Raw genomic sequence first — 26,062 nt, 5'->3', positions numbered from 1 at the left:
GGCTGGATTATACCAGGCCTGCCTCAGGAAGAGCAGGGAGCTGCTTCCAAACCAAGTGCTTGAGGGAGTCCCATCCAGACAGACCACACTATGATGACATTTATACAGACACTGCCGGTGACACCGAGCGCAGGGATCACAGCAACACAGGTGTCATTTGTGGTCCTATGATTTTTGGATCTAGGGGAAAGTCATAAGATTACTTAAAACAAGGAAGGGTCATCTATATGGTGAAAAACTCTCACATTTCACAAGCTTTGCCATGTTTATACATAAACAGGCACAACATGCAGGATTCATGAAGTCCCATAGCATCAAAAATATCAAAATACTTTTTTCTTTGAACAAGCAACCAGCTACAATTCATCTATTCCCCCATTTCAGCTACCAAATCAAGGTTTTTCCTCTGAACTCCACAAGACTTGGAGTGACAAGGTGAGCGGAATTGTCAAAACACTCAACCAGATCCAAGACTCTGATAACTCCATTTCCCCCCTCGCTGCAGGCAGCAGCAGGGTCTGTCGGGATGATCCCTCTGCCTTTACCACCGAAACGGCTCCAGGGTCACCCTGGGACCCTAAAACACCTGCCTATATTGACTGCTCACATGTGACACCTGTCTCCGTTTCCCAAATTTGTTTTTCAGCTAAAAACGGTGCTGCTTTAAGTGGCTTCCAGTTAAACTGATGGGACAGGCATGGAGAACAGCAGCACACTTCCAGATGGGACCCGTTAGGAGGCAGAGTATCTTTGAATCTCCATGGGATTTAGATTCCTAAAGGAACCAGTGTTTTTGAAAGTATAGACTTGCATATTTTTTTTTTTTGAAATTTTTATGAATTTAGGAATTGAAAAAAAATGCAACATACACTGACATTTGTCACCTATCTACACTCCTGATAGGCAAGTGAGTTATTCCATATGTAGCTTGTAAAATTTTGAAAGCTTTGCATGAAAGTTCCTGCATATAAAATTTTTTCACATTTGGATACACTGAGGTACAAAGGCAATATCCTATGGCAGACAGATTCCTTGGAACTGGCACTCTTCTAATTTCCTTTTTTTTTTTTCCCCATGACTATCACAGAGATCTTCAGTAAAATTGCTTCTCAAGAGATACTGAACAATGCTGCTACTAACAAAATTTTGCCTTGAACATGACACTAAAAGGTAATAAAATTTGGTAGGAAACTTCAGAATGAGTTACTAAGTCAAAAACAAAGGATAATATTTTACCACTAATGCCCTAAAGTAACATCAGACATATATATTAATGGCATAGTGACAACTAAAAGAAATAACTATTAAATTTTAAATTCCTTCCAAAACAGATAAAGTGACAGAAGACCTTGTATAGTTACATTTAATAAGCTCCGATGCCCACAACTACTATTGTTTCAGCAGACTAAAAATGTATTATTGCACAACAGTTGATATGGGAAGAGATAATACTCGGGTTGTTTCCTTTCCGCTGTTGGAGGTGACGTCCCTGGAGCCTTCAGGGCCTGGTTTTGCTTCCGAGGAGGCTCCAGGACACAGAGCACAGCGAGATTCTGCCCTCCGACACGTGCAGTGACACAAGGAGCTGTGCACGCCGTGTCCCAAAGCAGAATGTGGCCCTAAGGGAACCTTAGGGGACCTCCATACAACACCGGTGCCTGAGGCTGGCTCAACAGCTATTTGCAACATGCTATATTATCTGTAACTAACTGGCAACACAGGCACAAAATAAGGCAGTGGGTTAAATTAAAATTGTTAGAAAACATGCAAAAATAATACTGAATTAAAAAAAATTGCCCCCTTTAGTTTTCCTCGTAAAAATTTGAATAGTTCCACACCTATATTTGAAATCCAACCTTAAAAAAACCCAATAGGACTAAGCAGCTGCAGGTGCCTCAGTTGTTGTTCTCTTTGGTGGTGATGGTGACGAGCTGCTTGGCGGCCTTGGCGATGTCGTAGGCGCACTGGATCACCTGCTGCGTCACCAGCTGGATGTCCGTGCTGGGGCAGCTCTCCACGGGGAGGGTTTTTTTGCACTCGGATTGGAGTCTGTAGGCACTAGATGTCAGCAGACGCAATGAAGTCCTTACCAGTTCAGATTTGGGTTTCTGGGAAGGGAAGGGAAAAGCAAAAGCTGAAGCAGATGGTACCAAACTGTTTGACTTTTAATTAGCCAGCAGTTGTGAATTAGTGTTCTGTAACACTGGACACAGGGCTCTGCTCTCCAAGGTCCCCACCGATGACTGGGGCAGCCCAAGAGCTGTTCCCTGACCCCATCTCCTGCCTTCCCCAGGATGGCTGCTCATCCAGCTGGGCTTTCTGGTCACCAGCCTCCAGGGAGGCCCCAAAACAGATTTTTCATACAGGGAATAAACCCAGATGTGCAGTCTGTGACTGTGTCACTAATGGGGTCACATAGGAACACACCTGAATTTTCAGCAGTATTGGAGCAGGAAGAAAATCTGATTTGGATTCCAGAACATTTGAGGTTGAGATGACCGCAGTCATTCGAATTATTTTGTACTAGAAAAAAATCACTTCAACCGCGGGTCTCGAATTACTCTCAAAATGGAGAGTAATTTATCTGATCTCAGACAGCCCCCTTGTCTAACGACACAAAAGGCTACTTGTCTTGGCAGTCTCAGATGTAGATATGACAACTGGAAATGTCACTCACCAGCTAAAATCTGCTCTGAAGAAACAGGCTGCTTCAGAGTGAACAGTCTGAAATGACTGTGCCAGGACAGCCAAGCAGTGGCATCACACTGCAAGGCTGGGGCTGATTAGTCTAGCAAAATTCCAGTGTAACCACACGATTGCTTAAGCCAGATGAAAGATCCTCCACTCTTAGGGGAACTGCATGGACTTCTTTAACCTTCCGTCTTAAGGCCTGGATTCATAGATTAACCCTTTCCAATCAGCATGGCAATAAACACAACAACACAAGATTTGGCAAAAACACCTAGTCACTTCTCCCTACCTTCTGGTTTTGGTTTTCATTTAGAATTTACTAACAAAGAGCAGAAAGAGGCCAAGCTACTTAAAACACCAAAAACACTTACTTTTGGAAACAAGGCTGCCATTTCTGTTACTGCCACATGTATTCTCTCGGAGCACGGTATGTAGCTGCAAGAAAAATGCAACACATTATTCTCCATGTAAAGACTCTTTCCTTTTCAATTTCCCTCAAAAAAACTGAGGCACAAGAACCTAAACACCTTATGGTGACGCTTCCTTATATACAGACTTGTGCAGCAGTACAACCACACTATGTGTCTTCAGGGAAAAAAAAAACCTTACGTAGTTATTCTATCTTGATCTGTAAGTTCTTCAATCTTGCTCTGTCTTTGATCAAAGATTGAGGAATGATTGTTCACACCTGTTATACCAAATATCATCAGAATAAAGTCTCAATTTGTACTCGATTACAGAAACACATCTGCAAATACTAATTGCACATTAATTCACACATTGTCATTATCTAAAAATTATTGAAATGCTTCAGTTTGACTCTAAGTGACTGCAGAAAGTTGCTCAGCCTGTTGGAGTCAGCCTAGGCAGGCTCAACACGTTGTTCTGTAGGTGAGAGCATGCACAGGTGAATCAATTCATGTAACATTCATTTCCACACCTCTCCAGCCCATTTTCAGTTCCACAGGGAATGTCACCTCATGCAGAGGCTGCCCCTTTTCCCCTCACAGATAAAAGCAGGACACCCACTTGCTTTTTTTAGTGAAGTTTAACTAAAAAAAAATCCCTTCTGCCTTCTCTGATGAGTTCAAACACAATGGATTGCCAATTCACAAGGAGCAAGGGCTCCCGGAGCAGCTTACAAGTCTGCACTGCTAAACCACGAGCTGCTGTCACGGTGTATATACGCTCTGGGCTGTTTTCGGTAATCCTGTTGAGTTAATAAGTGATAACAAATCCCATTAGCCCTCACAATTTTCACATCTTAATCATACACCAAATGAAAACAGGTCTATTCAAGCTACATCTTAGTTCTATTTGCCATAAATTGTGAAGCATTCTGTTAGTATGGTCCAAAAAAGCCTAATTTCAAAAGACTCATTTTCATGCGCTGAAGACTCAGCTTTGCGTTAGTTAACACAGTGCAATCATAATTATGGTCAAAATCCCAAAGCAGAAGCCCAGCAGAGAAGTGCTCAGCAGCTCTTGGTTATGACACATCCCTGCCCTTTCAAACCCAGCAAACAAACCCCACAATCGAGTGACAGGCAGCGATCTTGCAGTACCAAAGGTGCAAAAACCCATCAAACGCACTGAAACAGCAACACACGGGGGTCATTTGGGCAATGCAGGAAAAAACTGCTTTAAAAAGGAAGTATTTCCATGTCTCAAACCACAAGTCCTTTCAAATAACTAACGTGGAAGAAAATCTCTTTATACTTCAAGTTCATTGTAATCCCCATTCCGCTACTGAGCTAACAATTTGCCTCCTGTAAGGCACATTGAGCAGTGCCTTATCCCACATAAAAGCCTGTTTGCTGGTTAAAGCACCACCAACAGCATAGAAAAAGCTGTAAGAATTGCTTGAATAAAAGAAACTTGTGCTGGAGACACCTATTTCATAACATTCTCCAGCTCTCTGGGTTTGCTGCGGAGTTTTTAGCACACCTTGGAGGAATGGTGGCATTTTTGCCCGTACCCTCTTTAAATAAGCTGACACATTTGATAAGCTTTAGCTACTTGAAAATGTGTGTAAACTTGGAGGAAAACAAAAACCCATCATTAACAATAACTGAGGACTTGAGGTAACCTCTTGCTCAGATTTTGATGTTTATCACTGGCAATAAAGTTTGGTGTTAAAACTTGAAAATTTTAAAGAATCTAAATTTGGCTGCATTTTAGGCATTAATAACAATATTTCTGCTCAAGGTGCAAGATACTGGTATAAATATTTTACAGGTAAGTCTTTGTTCATTGATCCAAGATCAACAAAGAATGGGATTATCTTGTTTTAACTGTTTGTATAGCGAGCGGGTTAAGAGCTTCACTAAGGTTTGAATGCTGGAAGTTGGGGCCGTGAAAATGGTCCTATTTTCACACCAGTATCAAAACCAGCAGCAGGACATTGTGCTCTTGGTTGTCACGGTCTGTATTGATGGCCAATAAACAGAACGGGGAGAGGAGGATCTCGACTTGGTTGCGGTTTCCAGGAGCTGCTCCCGCTGCCGGCTTCCCGGCCCCGCTGCTTCCCAGCCCCTCCGGTTTCATGCATAGCCCGGCACGACCCCGGCGCCGAGGGAGGAGGGACGAGGAGGGCACCGTGCCTGGCAGGCAGGGGCAGAGGCCGGGGCACCAGGAGGCGGGATGCGGCTGCCGGAGCCTCGGAGGCTGCAGGGAAGCTCTCCCGGGCCTGGGAAGCAGCGCGCGGAAGCGGCCGGGGCTGCGGCTGAGCCCGGGCAGCCCTGCCCGCTCCAGCGCTCTGCCGGGGCGGTCGAGCGGAGAAGAGAACAAGAAAAAAGTGAGGAAAAAAGGAAAAATGTATTTCATTAATGAAATGAATACAAGAATATAATCTACTCCTGTCCAGCTATCTGCACAGCACATCACTTTAACATTCCCAGCTGTATCATTCCAGTCCTGAATATCCCGTTTGCTAAGGAAGCATTCTCCTAATGCTAGAGGGGAATGGTGGGACAAACCTACTCATCTTGCCTCCTATGCTCCATGCATGCTATGGAAATCCTGGCCCATGGAAACAAAGACAAGGCTTAGGAAAACAAAGGACTTCAGTTTCACAGCTCAGCGGTCTGTACGTCTTGTCATTTAAATACTGGCAAACAACATATGCTATTTGTGGTACAGAAGAGAAAAAATAAACAGGTTTTTGAAACAACCTAGTGAATTCAACAGCACAAGCTGTTGCTATGCTGCATTGCTGCTTTTGATGATTTTTTAATTTGAACTCCATAAGCAGCGACACCCAATCAAACCTATCTGGAGCATTGATTCTCATCTTCGAGGAACAGGCAAGCAAACATCAAAGATGCCAGGGAGAAAGTCAGGGACAAGGGCAACGTGCTCATCAGAAACACTCGAGCTCTCCACTCGTCCCAGAACTGACTCCAGAGGTCGTGCAGGGAGCCTTCTAAAAATAGCAGAGTACAAGAACGGAAAAAAACAGAACAAAATAGCCCCATTGTTGTCCATTTTCCTCAGTAACTCAGGAAATGGGGGTTTTACGAAAACACCAGTCATTTAGCAGGCAAAGAATTGTATGGGTCCTGGGGTCAGAAAGATTGTCACGATTAGATAGTGACAATATCAGCAGCACTTGCACAGGGATAACCAGCAAAAATAAGCACAAGGTTTGGTTACAGATTACATGAGGGAGCTTGGGCTGAGTGTTAACTGATGTGCTGACAAGCAGTCACCACTTACCGAGGTATCCCTGTGCCTAAACTAACAGTTCAGAAATAGTTTTTGCTGGCACCTTATCTGTTTCTTTCTAAAAAGGACAAACAACAAAACCAAACACCACCACCGCAAAACTCCCATTCAAAACAAGCCCTCAGGACAGCAGACTAGAGATAACAAATGCTGCCATACTGAGAAGTGCTATTTGAACATGAAGGCCAAGTTCTGCTGCCCTTGATTTTTTTTCCTGAAATAAGCCTCAGTGTTGCAGTCCCATTTCCCTGGGGCATTCTTACCTAGCTCTCCTGCAGTCTGAGGAGCTAACAGAAATGCTGCTCATACCAAGCTCTCTGCAATACTTATTCCCCTCGAGCCTTAGGCGTGCACTACATGCCTGCATCTTGCAATCCTGCATCCTGCAGCGGGTCTTTCGCAAGTCCTGCTCCTTGTCCCTGTCCTTGTCCCTGTCCCTGTCCTTCCGTGGAAGACAGGCAGGTCAGTACTAAGTCTGCTTGATTTTCTCCATAAACTCCAGAACTTAAGGACCTCAGCACTTACCTGTCATGCTTGTTCTCTTGTGCTGCCCTCAGTAGCTCCTGAATATTTTTAGTGATCTGTTCAGTCTTCCGAATCACATCCTCTGTACTGGGCAAACTGGAGCTGGGGGCTGTGTCAGTGTCTTCAGGGATAGACCCTTCCCCCTGCCAGATGACACTCCTCTGCCTTCCTTTTCTACCAGACCTTGAAAAGGGTAATATTGACATTGTCAGTGTGCAACAGAATTTCATTATTGCTTAAATAATTCTCTTGTCTTTTTAAGCATCAGCTCCACATGTCATCAGACCTACCCTGTCTCATCCAGCTCCAAACTGGTGGTGGGGTTATCATAGTCACTTTCAGGCATGCTGTTCTGTTTTTCTATTTTTGAGGCCTACAACAAATAAAGATTTATTTAAGTAGTATGTTTAAAAACAAAAAACAATTATTTTCACGCATAATCTATGCACATTGGTTTGTTCTTTTGCATAAAAGTTCCTGTACCAGTCTTATTTTTCAAACTCAGTCTACCCCACTATTATTCACTGCTCAATTCTAGGTTACTCATTCACACGCTTCAAGCTGCTGTTGTTTCAGCTGTCATGTGTTTTTCTTCCTTTTACCCAATTGACTTTGATGCTTAGCATGCTTACAGCATACATGCTAAAGGCCATTCCCTTCTTCCAAATCAAGAAATTCACTAGTCCCCTAGTTAAGTATTACCTTCTTAATGAGAAATTCTTCCCTAGAGTATAAATCAGACCTGTGTTGGAGAAGGTGTTTTACCCAGGCTGCTATGGGTAGTTCTATAGAGAAATGGTGCATGAGCTCTCCTGGAAGCCGCGCTCGCTGCGGCAGCCTCTCCCGCTCTCCCTTGCGCTGGGCATTCCGAGGGTCAGGACCGCCGAGGGTCCCAGCAAGCCCACATGGAGCAGCAGACCCTGGGCCGTGTCCCCAAGCCATCAGGATTTTGGGAGCACCCTGTTCCAGAGCGAGTTACCCCATCATCCTCAGCAGACACGGTCCACACTGCCCAGTGCAGATCCGTGGGTAAGAGGGTGACGCTGTTGTATGTTTTTTCTTACGTACCTTCATCATGACTCTTCTCCCCTGCAATGCTTGGCTAGGACAGCTCAAGAACAGCACCGTGCAGATGCCAACGTAGCCCCTACTCGTCAACAAGCACTGGCTTCAGAGGTTCTCAACAAGCTTCCCTGGGCAGTGCTGTCTCCCTTCCCCAACCTCGGCTGCGCTCCTGGTATCGTTGATACCAGCAATACAGCCTAGATGACCACACGCCATCCGTACCTGCTGTCCCGATTCCACAGCAGTTCTGAGTTCAGGCTCCTTGGAGGCACACTCCTACCCTAGGCCAGGGATCATCCACACCTGCTCTAACCTTAAACCTGCAGAGCTGTTTGGATGTGCTGCTACAGCTCGCCCGCGAGCGCAGCGCATCGGTGTCACCCTGCGGCCAGGACGCCTGGGGTCACATCCACATCGGTGTCACCCTGCAGCCAGGACAGCTGGGGTCACATCAGCTCCAGCTCGTTCACGGCTGGCAGCGCTCACCCAACGGGGCCTCCTGCCATCCCAGCTGCAGAACCACCCCTGAGCCCTGCAGAAACGGAGGTAAAGACCAAGGGGCCTCAGGTGTTAGACGGGGAAGGCTGCCTTCAGGCAGCATCCCTGATGCATACAGTCAGGACAGTGTTTTTGCCCTCAGGAATGAGGAGCAACATGAATAAAAACCAGAAAATGCTTTTCACTGGTTGGGCCCATTCCATTCATTATGCACTTTTTTTTTTTTTTTTTTTTAAAGTTGCCTTTTGAATCATCTGTCAAGGCAGTGGACAAAGACCAAGTGGCAGAGAACCAGGGAAGATACAAAACTACTACATGCAGGTTCTGACCCTTCCCTTCTCGCAGGGGTACGATGGACAACAGCTTGATGAGCAGCAGGGCTGTACGTTATGGTGAAAAATACCAAGACAACAACCATCTAGGAAAACAAGATCTTGAAATAGCAGCAAAATCCCTGAATGCTTGGAAGCAAAACTAAACCCTCAAGCTTTGAGGTTCCACCATACTCTAAGAGCACAGTATTGATAGCTGCAGGCAAACCCAGATTCCCATCTGACTGTGCAGAAGGATACGCGCTTAAAATTTGTATCACTTTGTAGTAAATTGCCTACTCTGGATCCATTACAGTCTTACAAAGCCTTTCCACAACCAGAACCTGAAATTATTCAGAGTGTAAAAGCACGTTACATTTGCAACTCTAGAATATGCAACTTAGAATTATTCCTAGGATCCCACACAAAATGTAGCCTAGGAAGCTGCCTGTCACAAATGCACTAGTCTAGCAAACTGTTTACCATCCTGGACACACTCAATTTGTCCTTTTGTGGTAGCATTTTATGCTAACTTCTAGCAAATGAACCTGAATAAGAACAAATGTAAATGTCCCACTAAAAAAAAAAAAAAAAAAGAGAAAAATGATTAGAAAAGTGTAAGAAGCTGGAAAATGCTTCTCTAAACAGCTAAAGCTCACGTAGGAGGCTGCAACAAAAACAGTGCCTTTGAGAAAACATGACCATACAGAATGCCCTTGCTGTTTCCCAGTACCATAACAATTTTTCTTCCTAAAGTCAGTATAGTGACTAACAAAGTTTCACAGATCCTCATGGAACACCAATGTGAACTTCCTTCATATTCTATCACAATGTCTTCAATGTTAACCCGAAAGGAGTCTTGCTCAAAGCAATTTCTGTGCCTTTCTGGTCCTCTGCCTGCCAAGGTAAGCAGAAAGCCAGCTAGCTGGTATTAACCTGGCAGGCAATCTGCAGCGTTACCTGTTGGGCCCCTTAGAGAACTCACTTCAAACAAGCTGCTGAACATCTGTAAGACAAACTGTCAATCAGGACCATGGGGGATTGGATGCAAACTGACAGCCCCAGAGAAAGCAGCCGCTGAAGCTGGAGCCCCGTGAGCATTCCTGTGCCTCATGCAATGCATTTTAGTCAGAAGGAAAAGTTATATATTGGCTTATGAAATATCAGGAAAGTGCCTACCAAATTACTTTTTAAACAGCAACCAGCTTGTCCTCTGATTGTTTTCAGTGCTATGCAGTTGAACAAGTGATTTGGAGCAACTTTGTGCATGGTGTTAAATGCTGAAGGTTTTAGCTGTTGTGACGTTAGAGAGAGGCAAATATCCACAGAATGTGGCAAAAGAAACCAAAATGCTGAAATGCTGCTTCATGCAGGCACGAAGGCCAGTTAGCACAAAGGGGAGAGGACAGAGGCATGAGGGCTTTTTGGATGATTGCCACCTCCTCCAGGTAAAAGACTAATTGGGAAGGTACTTAACCCTTCGGGTGCTTTCATCCCTTGACCAGGAAAGCGTGGAGGGGAAGGAAGGTAGAGATGAAGAGGAGGTCACAAACGCACTCCTCCCGATCTAAAAATGGGAAAGAAAAAAAAAAAACACTCGGGAAAACCAAAAACAAAACACAAATAACTCTGAAGTGAAATAATGGAACATTCTTAAAACCAAGGAGATGACATAAAGCAAGAATGATATTGAGAACTTGGTTGAGCTTGAGTGGATTTAATTCTTTCCAGACACAATTGCCTTATTGCTGTGACACTGTTATTCTGAAGGTGCCAAATTCCACAGTGAATACAATATATTCACCATCGTACCAAATTAACCAGTCTCCACAGAAAAATCAAAGCTTTAGAACCACTGCGGCTAAGCAGCCAAATTTAAAACCAAAGGAGAAATGTGAAAGACCTGTACAAGAGCACTATCATGTTTTGCCTGCATTGTCAAGAACATGAGAATTCTTATACTACTTCTTGCTGGAACCGCCTTCACACTGGCACACCAGCTTCATTTGGAATGATACAGATTTTGGTTTGTTCAGAGTTTTTATTAATTCAACTGAAGGGGGGGGAAAAAATCTGCACTAATCGCCTGGGGGGCTCCTGCTGTTGGCATCCACTGTCATCGCTGGGATGTTCATGGAGCGTTTGCTTTCCTCCATGCCAGGCAAGAAATGGTACCTTTCAAATACATTTAAAGGGCTTAAATGCTCATGTGGCAGGAGAACACAGAGCACAAGAAACAGAACACACTGGAACAAATTCCCAAATGCTAAATATGGGCTTGCAGGAAATACTCACATATGCCTTCTCACAAGGCAGTTTAAAAAGTTGCCACAAATATTATCTTTAATAAGCACTAATGCAGTTTGGGCCACTTATCTGCAGTGGGTGCAGAATCCCTGTGCAGAATCCTAGTGGCCGATACGGGCCTTTCTTCCTTATTAGGGCATCATACAAAAAAAAAAAAAATGCTAATCCAGAAAAAAACGTTCAACTAACAGGTCTGTCTTCAGCCTCAGGTTTCACAAACTCAGAATAAAAAAGACAAAAAAAAGAGTTGCCTTATGAAAAATGTTATCTTCAATTTTATTTTCTTTTTGGAAGGAGGTTTTAAAGTTCCACAAATAGGCACATGCCTGTGTATCTCATGAAAGAAACCCACGAACTATACCTACCTTCTTGAAAACTATTTTCCCCCCAACACACCTGGTTCTGAAACATTCACACAAATATTTGGCAAATACACTGTGGTTAAAAGAGCTGAGCAGAAGCCAAGAGCTCCAGTTTACATCTCCAGGAATTGTTATAGTTTCTACTCTCCAAAACATCAAGCTCCTGCAGACATGTTAATACAGCAAACAGTAACAATTCTTACAGTTCGGATTTACTACGAAGCAAACAGTTGAGAAGCACCAGTTTATGCGCACAGCTGGAACAGAAAGAAAAGCTGAACATGAGGAGAGAGGCAGAAGCACCAGCAGTTTTACTTACATGTGCAGGGAAAGGCTGCAGTCTCGTTATGCTCTCTTCGGGGTAAGTGCCCTCTCCCATGGGGAGGTAGGGTTTCTGACCCGATCCAGTCTCATACATGGACATGGGTCTGCTACCCCGGGCAGACGGTCGTCGCTTTAAAGAAGAATTGTTGGTAGGGTCTGTGTATTCAGAACCACTTTGGACCTGATATATATTGGTTGTGGCCTGTCTTCTGAGGTTGGTATTTTCACTCTGCAGCGTTTGAAGCTGAAAGAAATGTTTAGCAGTGGGACTTTGTTTTTCTAATAGCAAGCGTCAAAAGCAAACTGAATATTCAGGTACACGCTTGTCAGCTTTACTAGTAATCCAGCCACCGGCAGCTGCAGCTCCATGTCTTTTTCAGAAATTGCTTCATTTGCTTAGCATAAGCACAGAAACATCTAGGCTCCAGATGCCGTAAATATTTACATGCTGATTTGCAGCATCTCAAAATGGTTGGAGTTAAGAGCACACAATCAATTTCCTCCAGCCTAATTGTACTTGCACGTGAGTCGTGTAATGCCATGAGGTTGTCTGGGGAGGCAAATTGGGGAGGACTTGCCAAGAAAACAACCTTTAAAGTGAAGCGATCCACTTCAGCAGTCACTACCGGGCCTAAGAGAGGACTTTAACATAAGGTCCATGAAGTTTGCAAATGCCAAAATTATAGCACAGAGGCCAGAGGCAGCGCAAAGAAAACTAGAGCTTGCTCTGCAAAGCAAGAGGAGAGTTTTAGCTTATGAAAATGAAGTATCAGCTACTGCTTTCTACGAAGCCAACAAGAACTAATTTTCGCTCTTTATCATATACATTTGGTGGATAGTAAAAATGCAAAAAAATCTCGTTTTTATGTGATGTTACTCAGAGTAAGTTTGCTATATTAACACATCATAAAGATAAAAAGTACTTCAGTACCAATAATTCTCTAACAATATATTGAATATATTTCAAACAGTTGACAGCCTTTTATCTAGAAATTGTACATTTATTACTTGAATTTACTTTGCACCATATCAACTTTCAAGAACATTAATTCCACTAAAAAAAAAAAAATTCCATTTTGCCTGGAGCATTTCCCAGACCTCTAAACTGAGTGTGGGGACTTTTATCAAGATAATTTATGTTTTTCCACATTCCTTCTGTGTACTCTGTAGTAAGATACACTGTGTATTAAGGTTTCCATGTATGAAGCTTCAAGGACCAGCCAGAAACTAAGCTATTTCTTTAGAGTTTGACATCAGGGACAATTAAATAGATCAACTTTGCCTTATCACCTCTAGGTACATAAACAAATATGCAAGCTTTTAAAAAGGTTTTTTCTTTTCCCCATCAGAATGTCTATTTTTATTTAGGAAGAATCTATTTGTAAGTACCATGCATAAGTACAGCTTTGCCTTTTCTTTAATTAGCATCTTTCCCAAATAATTGGCATGCAAAAGATCAGGTACGCAGTTAGCTAACAAGGTGATGTGTAAAGTGAAGAGAATTTTTAGCTTATAAGCTTCTGTGCTTAGAAAACTATATATATAAAAATGTAAAAATCCCCCAAGAGCCTGATGCTCCAATGGAGTCTCTTGCTTTAGAGCTGCTGAAGCAGGACAGTCCAGAGGTGCCTTGGCCCAGTGGCCACCAGGAGCCCCAGGGCACGGAGGTTCCCCACAGCCTTTCGCGGCCACCAGCTGCTCTCCCTTCCTCCTGCTTTGCTGTATCTGCCCTTCACAAGTAAAATCCCAGTTAGAAATCCAATAACTTTCTACATCACCAGGACAAAATCAGCACAACTGATCTGCAGAATGGGTGAGTCACGGCATGTCAGCTCTCAAAGCCTATTCCGCTACAGAAGAGCGATGATCTCCTGCTGCTGCATCAAACACATACACTAAAAGCGACACTAATCCACAGGCCTTAGGAATCTTTCTTTTTCTCAGAAGAGATTAAATCTAAAGAATTTCAGTATCAGTGAAAAGGTAAATTAACTAATGTAGAAAAATGATTAAGCAGTACAAGTGGCATTGAAAAAAAATGGAGACATCTGATGTTCCTCTCTATTTTTCACTCCAGGAGGCCTAAAAGGCTAAGTTGTAATAAAAGGATTGTACTGAACCTAAGAGAGTATTTGCATTTGCTGATTTTGCTTAATCTTAGATGCTAATCCCACCCACCACTCTCCAACGATTCAGACTCTTTGCTCCAAAATGACAGGGGGAAAAATACCTGTTTTTGGCTTGTGTTCATGTAACCCTCAGCCCAAGTCCACCTGTGCAGCAGCAAAGCCTGAAGACTCCTAAGCACAGTGCCAGTGCAGGGAGAGTTTCTGCAGCCGCAATTCAAAGTACTGCAGTCTCGTAATTACTTGGAAAACAGGATTTTTAACACTAGTGAAGAGAATCCCTTCGAGAGGGTATCCAGCCCTTTCTCAGCTAGGCAGACAGGATAGAGAATTCAGTAATCTTAAGTCCTCCCTTATCTCATGGGGGGGGGGGGGGGAAGTCTGGTTTGTCCATTTACCCCAACTAGTGGCAAAGCACAAAAATTCTGAATGGTTTGGTAGCTAACTTCACACACCCCCAATATTAGGGCTCCAGTCACATCCTAGCATCAAGAACTGACAGCCTACAAGACAAGTTTGTGTCCTAAGTGACAATGAAAGGGCTTATCTCCTGTTAATTTTCAGCAGTTTTATCTTTTGCAATCCAATTTACACATTGGCAGTAATCCTAAAAGCTCACTTTCCTTCAAGATAAGCATGCATTGCATCCTGATTTTTTGCTATCTCAATTATATTTATGAAAATTTAGTTGCTTGCACATGAAGACTAACCTTTGGCCTTTCAGAGGTGACATGACTTGTCAAACTTTCTAATTCTATTATAAACTTCTAAAACAGTTTTAAGAGCCCAGATTTTAAATTCAGCATTTTAGCAGAAATGATCACTTTGTTGTTTGTGCAAGTATATCTATACAGAGTATCTGTAGTCTAAGTGAAATATCTCTACCTTATCCTTGTTTAGAGAAACACACTGTAGGTTTCCAAATGCTGAATATTGTAAGGAAAAATTAAAAATACACAATATTCTTACATTCTCCTTCCCGCAGACCTGCATTCAAACAAGTAAATCTTAGCTTCCTTATACACAAAAAAAAATGATATTTATCCCCACACTTCAGAATCTTTCCTGACAAAACTGTTAGGGTTTTAATTTCCCCACATTCTATATATACTCTATATATTATTAATGGAATGAAACAGAAGATCTACTGGAAAAGTTGAAGAGCAAGCTACACTTACGTCATAAGTGCTGAAAACTGCTAAAATAGCAAAAGTATACACAATTTAACACACTTGTCTCATCACCAGGAAGAATTGTCAAAGTGAGCTAAGATGATCAATATGTCCACAAAAAAGAACATATATTTCTGTTGTATCATATCCATTTCCAACAGCTTTATTTCAAGTTCTCACCACCCTTATATTGGTTTATTGAATTGAGTGGTGCTATTCTAGTCAATGAAATTAAGATAAATGTTACTAAACATACAAAAGAGTTAATTGTGCTTGTTACCTTTTTCTGCATGATTCTCAGCTCATCACTCAAGTTGATGTTCACCTTCATTAACTGCTGAATCTTTACCTCAGAAGCCACCAAAGCATTTTTTACTTGCAGATATTCTTGGGCTGTCACTGGGCCATCTGACAAGTCTGAATCTAGGCTCTACAAACAGCAAGGGTAAAATGCTTACACTACTGAGCAACAGACTACTGCAAGAAAACAAGACAGTGAAATTGCAAGGGATTTTTCCTTGGTAACTTTAAAGGAATCGTGGTTTGAATCAAGTTCAAATTAATAACATTCACTCATTAAAATAACTTTGGACTATTATAAAAGAAATCAGATGTCAATCAACACAGCTCATCTATGCATAAAATACTTGTCTCTTGCATTTCAAACACGGAAATAATACTGTTTCATAATGGTTTAAAAAGGGCATTAAGGAATACTAAATCCTAACAGACAGATCACCAGATGCCCAATAGGAACATTACACATACTAGAACAGGGATTTATTGCCTTTTCCCTTCATTTTATTTTTTTTAAAACCATGCTGTATTACTTTCAGAAATGGTTTAAATCACTCTGTCACTACTGGGCTGATGTACATATTTCTTCAGTCAGAAGCAGTGTGAAAGTCAATGAACTTGCTGATTAACAGTGTTCCAGTAGAACCGAATATTACACCTGTTCTATTAAGTCTGTAGTTTATACCCAGATGTGCTCAGTTTAAGCTCTGTTTCCCTAAAGGAGCATTTTATTTATAACAAATTTAAGCCACAACATTTAATTTTGTTAAAAACCTTATAGACTGAGGCATGATTCTGAAATAAAGGTGAAAAGTAATTAAAACTGATCACATCTGATCACTTATGCATATTAGATTCCCTTATTATGAGGAAAATTAGTGACTTTTGGTTACCTTTATCAATAAAATTTGGTGCCTATGTATAAACACTTTAAACCTACCTTCTGTCTGCTTGATTTAGATGCATTTGTTTCCAGATCTGTATCTTCATCTGAAGCAACACTGTCATAATCAGGTTGATCATTATCTTGGCTTTCATTACTGTGTTGATTGCTGATTGACTTCAGTATCAGTTCCACATTTTCTGTAAAAAAAACAGAATTTTGAAAATGTGTACTAAAAAGTTAGAAACACAAGTGAAAGGGCACACTTAATCCCATAATAAAAGCACACAGAGCAGAACTTTGACCAGAGTGACAATTAAAAATATAGCTGAGTAAGGTATTATTTGATTAGTGTAGTCCTAGAAATTACAAGTCCACAAGTCATCTGTAAAGTTGACTAGCAATCATAAAATCATACCCAGTATCATATTGCTGTCAACAGCCTGCTATCCGTGTGTCTGTTTATCTCTTGCTGTCACTTATAAGAACAATATATATCTCTTCATTAATGTAAGTACTTTTAAATGATGGTATGCTTTTAATCACTGACACACAGCATATGGAACAGCTGACAACCAAGAGCATATTCACCTTTTGAACCAGTGAGTGGATTCCCGTGTTGTCTTCGTTTGGCATCACTTAAAATATCTATAACTAATGTAGCAAATTCATGGGCATTAAATCGAGCCAGTTTCTGTCTTCCCTAAATTAGTGGATGGGGGGGAGGAAAAAAAAAAAAAAAAAAAAAGTATTATATGAACAGTACAGTTCTAGAGTAAAACGAAGACTCTAGTATGTGCAGAGAGCTGACAGCTACATTTGCTTGGAAAAGTAAGTGTGATTTTATTTAAATAACTTAAATAAGACTCCAAGGTAGCCTTAAGGTGAAACTGTTTTAACCTCTCTACAAGTACATGCAATGCTTTCACAGTAATGAAACGGAGGAAAGGAATATTACTTTGAATACTTGGCCTACGAAATGAAAATATTTTTGTAGTATTAGAAAGATCACATACCTGATTCCTGGTTGAGGAATACTCAGGATTGACAGGAAGAAAAGGGACTACTGTTGTCTCTGTCACAAGTGTACTATGATTTTGAGTAGCAAGCCAAACTGTTTTGGGGAAGGAAATATATATTTTTCTGTTATTTGAAAGAAGTTTCTTGTCAAATGTTGACAGTAGAAAAGCAAACTACCAATAACAGTAATTTCTGAATACAAAAACTATGTAATTTATACTAAATCTTAGCTTAGGTAGTTTATACTAGCATCTTGAATGTAATATATCTGTTCAAATCAATTTTATACACACTCCAGAAAGCTTCATTCACCTGCATCTGTTTCCCTCCTGTCAACTTCATCATACACATCCATGGCAAGTTCTTCAAATAAGTGGTTGCTTAGCTAAGAATAGAATAATAATAATTACAGCTTGGAAATAAAACCTAGTAAGACCTCTATATAATCAAAAATGTCAGTGCATAACTCTGCTTAATATATAGCTTTACTGTGCAGCCTAAGTAGTGAACTAAACATGCTGAAAAAATAGCCAGAGGAGGGCAGACATGCTCAAAAGTTAAGTAGAGTGAAAACACCTCCCATCCTAACTTGCATAAAAATTTAGTCAAACACCTTAAGAACTGGCATTACAATAAACTAAACAGCATTCTGTGACTCACTATTCTGGCATCCCAGAAAGTTAAAAACTGCTAGTGACATTTAACATGTAAATTATTATAAAATATGCAACAGCAAGACAAATTACAACATTAAGGTTTTTGAAATAGAGACAGACCCAGATACTACTACCCCAAGCAAGGCCAACAAATATTTCATGTCTGCCATGGATCTGTTATCTTCCTCTCTCCTCCATTTCAGCTTATTTTCATCTCTTTCTCCAGATTTAAATTTCTTGCTACAAAAGTGACAGTTATATATGCAGTAATTAATAGCAGCCAGAATAGGCTTGAGAGATGAAGCACAGTTTGCCATGTCAGGAGAAAAGCACGTTGCACAGCACACACTGGAAGCTTTACTTACGGATTGAAGCTTTTTCTTAGCCGCTTTTGCAAGTTCTGACAAATCGAGACTGCTATGAAAACAACAACGTGATCATTGTATCTACAGCATCGGAAAGCTCCCTAAGCACCAACTCTACAAACAGGCTTACATTTAATGATTAGAAGAGTTCACTTCTACTTGATACTCCTTAATTTCATCTATATTTATTATACTTGTATGATTTTTTTAGTTTGTGTAGGCAGTCATCTAGAAGAAAAAGGGAGACAGTCGAGGGGAGGAGAGCAGGCAGAGTGAGACTCTCACGTTATCCTGCAGACTGCAGCTTGAGGAGCATCTTTGAACAAGTTATTTGCTCTGTGCCTCAGCTTTCTTCTCTGTTCAATGAGGCAAAGTACACTCGCTCTGCAAAATGCCTTGCAATTAAAATATAATGCTTTCTATCCAATATCTAAATACAAACTAAGAATTACATACATCACTACTAAGCATTCTACCAACATGTCTTCCCTCTACAATTTTTCATTGATTACAGTTTTATCATTAAAAAAATGTGAAGGAGTTGAACATAATTTACTTACAGCCGCCTTATTTCCAATTGCATAGCGATAAAAGAAAAATAAGGACTTATGATTGGTTAATACTTGGTGTTTTTTATACAAATGCAATTTCACTAACCACGATCAAAACATCTGAACATTTAGAGGACCAAAAGTACAAGTATTTTAAGAGAAAAATACAACCATCTTGCAAGTGTAAATTCTGAAATACTGTGTCAAAGGGCTAATTCAGGAGATTGTTATTTACAAAGCCTGTTTCCCAGAAATTCTCATGGGCTTTAGTGTACCTGTGTCATCTTCCCCATGTATTTTCTTTTTAACTTTCTATTTTTCTGATTTAAACTGTAATATTCTATTCTGGAGAGGAAAAACTTGATAAGAAGATAAAATTACAACAAGCTTAATAGCTATTACAACAAGTAAAGTAAGCTTTATTACTAGATTTTTTGTCCACTTATTTTGAGGTTTTGATACATGTTATGGAATCATCAACTTACCTGTCTGCCATCTGAGGTATAATAAAGTGCTGTCCATTTTTATGCTCTAGAATTGAAAACAAATTATACCTTAATACAGTTTTCAATGTTGTCAAAATACATAGTAGGTATCAGATCTACATGTGCTCTCTCAATTTCCAATAATAAGAAACTAGTAAGCCCTGAAAGGAGATTCCTACCACTGTTAGTGTTATCAGAGATTCCAAAAAGCCTTAGCTATTGTATTAACATTCCTTAAAAACAAACAAAAAAGAACCATAAAACTCATGTTCTTGTTTAGGTGGTTTTATAGCACTTTATGGCTAAGAATTTCCAAATGTTCTTATATTCAAGAAGTACATACAGTACATACTACACTTCAACTTAACTGAGCATCCCCTTGCTTCTGCATTTCAGTGAGGCTACTTAAATGTTTCAACAGTATTTTCTGTAGAATGTTCAACTTTTATACACTTAACATTTCCCTTGTGATTCACCCAAACAATATTCAGCTTATGGATGGATTTCTCCATGCCTTCAGAAGTTTTCTCCTTAAAGAAAACACTTTTTATTTTTGGAAAACTAAGAAACTTATTTTTTAATTTAAGGATACTTGTATTCTGCAATTTTATTTGAATTTTAAATGCATTATATCACTAATTGAAGTTTTAGGATTTCACATTTAATCTATATAATGTTAGAATATTTTAAATCGATATAAAAAGAACAACAATATTTTTGCCATCAATGTTATGTGCTATAGCTTGAACTGCTTGATAACCAACAGTGAAAGACAGACCTCTGCCTGCAGTTTTTCGTACTTACCTGGTTTCCTGCCACAGAGATAGAAAGCTAACCTGTCGGTGAGTTCATATTGAATTTCCACCAGGCGGTCTGCCAGTTCATGATGCCCACCTTGCCTGTTTTACAGGCACAGGAAAAAAGGTGACATTTATTAGTCATTTTGAAAAGATACAAAGCTTGAAAAAAAGAAAGAAAACCTCAGACAAATTTAGCTTAGGTCAATGTTCACACGTTATGCACACACCTAAGAGTATCACTGAAAACAAATTCCTAGAAGCATGTATGTTCCAAGGGGCCAAGATTAGTCAAATTAGTATCAGGGCTGAGAAACAAAACTAAGCAGGCTCATTAGGTAGTTTGTGAACATGAGTTAGTATACGAAAGCACTACAGATGTCAGAGCCTTCTACCTTGCATAGTCAACTGGAGTTTTTCCATTGGAATCTTGCGTCCCCGGATCAGCACCATAAACTGCTAACAACTCTGCTTGTAAAATCTGTCCTGCCTTAGCAGCAACGTGAAGAGGGGTATTTCCTTTCTCCTGCAAGTTATTCAGAAAAAGACACGTGATTCTACATAACCAAGAGATCTCAATATAAGATTGAAATACAATAGGTAGTAGCTGAAAGCAGTATAAATATCAAAAACTGTAAGAATTGATCTAATAAAATAATGGAAAAAAAAGCATTCATACAGGATGAAAGAAGTTGGCTTGAGCTCCTAAGGACAGTAACCGCAAACACGTCTCCAGATTGCCTGTCCTTACGCTGGAATGCAGTTGCTGCAAAACAAGCAGGATTGTACTTAATACAATGGTAATAATTTTGATTCAGCTTTTTCAATATTGCTTTTAGAAAAAGGTATAAAAATTCTTAGTATCTCCTTTTTGTGCTAGACTTTTTCTTCAAGCGAACATTAAGTTTACGGCTCTCAGCCACCCAGTAACCACGCATACTACTGCCAAGAAAGCTGCTTCATGCTGAAATTGAGCTGTCATCTGTCTACATAATAGTGCAGAAGAGCAACAATATTTATCTCACTACTAAGTCAAAAACCAATTAACTTGATCAGATTTCAGTGTGCTGTTAGACACATGCTGTAGCCTGCACAGACTGCAAGGAAAAATAAAACAAAAAAGTTACCTTACTAAGATCTTTGGCAGTAACACTGTCATCATCACGACACGGCAAGCGATGAACAAATGCTAACATCTGATACTTAGCTCTTATGAATTCTGCTTTGTTGGGACTGTAAAGAGTAAGAAAAGCAGCAAAGGTGAAAGACAGCTAATGTCATTATTCAGTGTACAACTGAAGCTAATCAGGAATCAAAAGAACATGTAGCCCTATTTTCCTTCTCTAGGCTCCAAATGAAACTAGAGACAAGAGGATTGTGTCCCTAACATCTGATAGACAAAAGCACCAAGAAAAACTATATCCAAACCCAGTGAATTTAGTGTTCCAATCAAATGAGACACATATCATAAAACAATTCAGCTAAAAAACATACACACACTCATACAGACATATAAAACATACAAATCATTACAGTAATTGATTCTGTTCTAGAACTATCTTGAACAGTCCAAATTAAAGGCTTAGTGTATCTCCTGATTCTGAACACTGTTATTAGCTGTAGTTTGCTTGAACTTGTGTGTCTACAGTAAGAAAAACTCTGTAAATTTTCCACTTACTGTACTTTATCCTGTGGGTTAGCTTTACGCCTTCCACTCATAACAGATGCAGGGTCCAGCAGAGAATGTTCCCATATAGAGTTAGCACCATTATTGTACAGGGTTTCAACCATCTGAAATCCAAAATGCACAAAAACAGGCAGTGAAGAACCATTGGCTGCACAGACTTACCAAGGAGCTGGAATTTCCGAGCAGACACAGGCGGATTCACGTTCCGTGTGCCACTATCCAGCACCTAGTGGGATATCAGAACCTTGCATGTTATTGGGGGAATGTCCTAGGAAGCTCTTTAAAATCTCTGCTCCTCACCAAGAGCAGTTCTACTGCAAAGAAAGCCTCATTATACAGTGAAAAGTTATGTTGCATTATATACTGAGAATTTATGTTGAAGCAGATGCACTGCAGAAGTCTGACAAGCTAACTGAAGGTGACCATCCAAATCAAAGGCATCAGATTAAAAAGGCATAGACAATTCTGGTCTTGGTGATGTACTATGGTGAAACAAGAGAAAAAAAAAGAAAATAACTTTAAAAACATTGAAAGGATTACCACACTCCAAATATAAGTTCATCAATTTAAATTTTGTAAAAAAATGTAAAAGAATATAGGCTTAATGAGAGAAGATGAACATTTACTCTGTACCTGCAGCAATGTTGGTGGCCATGGTGTGTGCTTGAGATGTCTCACTTGGGAGATGTGACGTCCCAAGCTTCGATGAACACTGCAGCACTCATCACAGATCAGAATCCCTCTGTTTATAGACGCCCAACAAGGATCTGAAAATGTTAAAATAAATAAATGAGAGCTTCTTAATAGAGAAGAGAATAACATGTATATAGGTCAAGTTAAAGGTCCAGTAAAAATCGTAATTTGTCAACAAACTAACTTAATCAACTCCAAATGGATCCTGTATTTCTACTGAAAGGTAGTCTTTCTCCCAGGCAGATGGGGTGCAAATCGAAACCATCTATAGACAAGGCAATATGACAATTGATGGAAGGTAATAGCAATAGCTAATATCTATTATTTACTGTCTTACTACTATGTAACTGCATCTGTCAAAAACTAGAAAGTACAAAAAAAAAAAAAGTATGTTACATCAAACTGAAACAGAGCAAGTACAAAACAGTCAGGGGAAAGAATTCCAGACAGGACTAAATGTGCCCAGGACCCTGCAAAACAGCTATACTCTGAGGCATAAGACAGCTCTTTAAGCTAGCATATCCTGGGGGAAAGAAAAAGGATTCAAGATCTCTCCCACTTTGGAAAATTCTCCCTAACACCAAATCCAGGGGTATGGCTGATGCTAAAAAATAATGGGTGCAAGAGTAAAAATAAGTAATAAATGAGTACAACACAAGCAGAGTATCTAACGAGAGATCTTCTACATCATCTCAGAATACACCTGAGCAATTGCACACCATAAAAAAAGCTGCAATATATTCGGCAATAAATTGACTGAATCCCCAAAACACAGCATCTGCTCGTCGTTGTGGTTTTCCAGCAGAGCTCGTGCTCTGTGTGTGCTGAAGGCAACACAGGCAAACGTATTCAAACCATGGCCCAGAAGGGGAGGGAGTCTCTGTTCACAGCTGATAACTATCACACAGCCTGGAGCCAGATTAAAGCATACATTTTGGGAAAATATCTCATCACGTTAAAAAACAAAGTAATAACGAGCACAAAACCTCCTTATTAAATCATTCCATTATTATCACAGCTTTCACTTCTTGGAAAGAAAAAAATAACAGTGAAATGAGATGTATTAACTGCAGCCTAAGAACCAATGGCTGCGGGCAACGTTCCCGATGAGCGTGTGGAGCCCCTGCTTACCACGCGCCCCTCCGTGGGCTGCAGGAGTTTTCAAAAGGCACAAAGTTCCTTATTTCAGTCTCTGCAGTATCAGGCTGTTGTTGAATCCTACTCCCGTTTCAACTAACGGTCATTACTATATTTTTTTATCTCTACATCTGCCTCAAAACTTAACCAAACTGGCTCCCAGCAATTGCCACTTGGCCTCAATAAAGTCAAGGCCGTTTCACAGCAGAAACAGGGCTTCAAATCTCCTCTGAAGAGCAGAGTTCTTGCTTGGAATTTTGGGGTGCACGTTCTACTTAAAGCATATAGATAAACAAGTCCAGATGTTTGTGTTGAATCTGTCAAAAACTGGCAGTACTGAAAGACTGGATTGTATCATGCAAAAAAAGAAAAGAAAAGAAAAAAAAAAACAGTAAAAACAGCTCTTAGCTGTTACCAAGTACTAGGGAGACCAGAAAGAGGTTGTATTAAGATCCCAGATCCCTGTTAGAAGGCCTGGAAGATGAAAATGATAGCAGATTTGACCATGTGCATGCACTAGAGAACAGACTGATCGAAAGAGGAGTCGGAAACTTAGAATACAACCTATTTTCTGATTTTTTTTTAATTAAATTGTAAAAGATTTGGGGGCTCTCAATTCAACCCATATCTAGCTTACCTAGTACAACTTATCTGTATTTAAGTAACGGGCTGGGAGGGGAAAGGAACATGGTGTTAGTCCCAAGACAAAGAGCTGTCAGACTATAGCAAAACCAATAGTTCAGTTTAAATTTAAAGCATCTGTGCTGCAGCCTCCACCAGTTTATCGGAGTCGCCTTTGAGGAAATCCAGTTATAGGTATGACCAAAATAAGCTTAAGCCGGCGTCAAGATATGAGAGGAGAAGAGCCGGGGGTGAACGTGTCCTCAGAAACACGGCGGGGTAATTCAAAACAGGAAACGCGACCAGGCCAAGCGGGTACCGCGTTCGGAGCGCGGCCTCGCGCCGGAGGGTACGAAACGGGCCAGGACGCGGAGCAAAGCGCGTGCGGAACGGAAACGGGTTGAGACGTGGAGCAAAGCGCGTGCGGAACGCGGCCCGCGCCGACGCGCTCAGTGCGGTGAGCTCACACCAAGCAGCGCCGACCACCCCGGCACCTGCTGCAGGGCTGGGGTGAAGGAAGCCTTTGTTTGGTGCTTTTTGTAAGTTTTTTTTTTTTTTTTTCCTAGGAGGGAATTCAGTTCAGACTCCCTTCATCTGTATGAGAAATCAAGCAGATTTTTCCCCAAGAGAAGTATCTTGCAATGCTATGTCATGACCATATAAATGAAAGGTGGTCGCGCTCGCAAGGTTGCCCCGAGAGCGTTTCTCACCGCGCAAACTCCAGCGAGGAAGTGGCCAAGGCCAGCAAATGCGATGAAGCAAAGCTGAAATACTGATGATGAAAGCAAACCCAAAATGCATTTCAACTGACCAGGAAAAAGAAAAAAAAAAAGAAAAAAAAAAAAAAAAAAAAAAAAAAGAATGTTTGGGGGGTTTAAGCTCCCCCGTCGATGTCACATCCTCTCACTGTCCAAGGGTTACCTACGCTGGAGGCAACGTTTAATTCATCTCGGCTTGCGCATAAGCAATGGAATAGAAAGAACCAGTGCAAGGAGTAAATAATAAAAATAATAAAGCCGCATAAATAATAAAAAGTCGCATACGCCTGAGACAGCAAAAAACACAGGCAAGTCTTTAGAAAGGGGGGGAGGGGGATAACGGGAGGTTACAAGAGCGGAACTATGGAAGACGAGAAAACGAGATGCAGCTGCCTTGAAAACAAGGCTCGTCCTCAGCAGGGCTCCACAAACCCCTCCGGTGCGCGGGGCTGCGGCGGGGCCCGGCCCCAGGGACGTCGCGGCGCCCCCGGCCCGCGCTGACAGGAGCCGGGAGGGCCCCGCGGCGCCGCCCCCGGCCCGCGGAGAGGGCCCGGGGTCCCGCCCGCGCCCCGTACGCACCCTGCGCGCTGCAGTCCGCGCACACCTCGCTGCTCCGCAGCCGCTTCGACATGGCCGGCGGCGCCCGGCGCTTCCTGCCGCTCCGACGGGGCCCCGCGGCGGCGCCCGCCAGGCGGCCGGCCCCAGCGCGCAGGCGCACGGCGGCCCCGCCCGCCCCGCCATCTTCACTCCGGGCACAAAGGCGGGAGGCGGTGGGGTGAGGCTGCGCACGGCGTTGCCGGCCATGGTTATTGCTGGCAGGTGTTTTAAGCGGCTCCGTGTGGCTCGCTGTCCCCGCGCAGCGGGCTCATAACGAGCGCAGGGGCGGAGCCAGGAGGAGAGGCGAGGTGTTAAAAGCGCGGTCACTCCACAGGGCCATGGTAGAACTGGCCGAAGGAGGTGTTCTCTTGTGCCCGCACCCAACATGGCGGTGGTGAAGCCGCCCTC

At 41.6% G+C, this 26,062-nt stretch overlaps 1 protein-coding gene across 4 annotated transcripts; it reads right to left on the bottom strand.

The window, feature by feature from the left end:
- Window positions 1–1,895: 1,895 nt before the first annotated feature.
- Window positions 1,896–25,717, bottom strand: GIT2 (GIT ArfGAP 2). Of its 4 annotated transcripts, none has more exons than XM_088525060.1 (20): window positions 25,637–25,717; window positions 22,482–22,615; window positions 21,840–21,952; window positions 21,289–21,394; window positions 20,841–20,927; window positions 20,557–20,687; window positions 20,169–20,263; window positions 19,365–19,410; window positions 18,329–18,380; window positions 17,620–17,692; window positions 17,304–17,401; window positions 16,879–16,990; window positions 16,345–16,487; window positions 15,388–15,537; window positions 11,805–12,053; window positions 10,294–10,383; window positions 7,233–7,315; window positions 6,943–7,125; window positions 3,063–3,126; window positions 1,896–2,108 (listed from the first exon to the last, which is right to left on the bottom strand). In XM_088525060.1, exons 1-20 carry the CDS (start codon window positions 25,686–25,688, stop codon window positions 1,896–1,898), a joined length of 2,274 nt encoding a protein of 757 aa, XP_088381186.1. In that variant the 5' UTR covers window positions 25,689–25,717. The 4 variants fall into 4 exon arrangements, with proteins under 4 accessions (XP_088381186.1, XP_088381187.1, XP_088381188.1 ...); XM_088525061.1 differs by having other exon boundaries at window positions 18,329–18,377; XM_088525062.1 differs by lacking the exon at window positions 10,294–10,383.
- Between the last annotated feature and the right edge of the window lie 345 nt (window positions 25,718–26,062).

The sequence above is a fragment of the Tinamus guttatus genome, unplaced genomic scaffold (genome assembly GCF_059628265.1).
Source record: "Tinamus guttatus ecotype Peru unplaced genomic scaffold, ASM5962826v1 Tinamus_guttatus_pri_ptg000223l, whole genome shotgun sequence".
Lineage (NCBI taxonomy): Eukaryota > Metazoa > Chordata > Aves > Tinamiformes > Tinamidae > Tinamus > Tinamus guttatus.
Note: the sequence above shows the minus strand (reverse complement) of the source record. Positions and strands in the feature narration are given on the sequence as shown.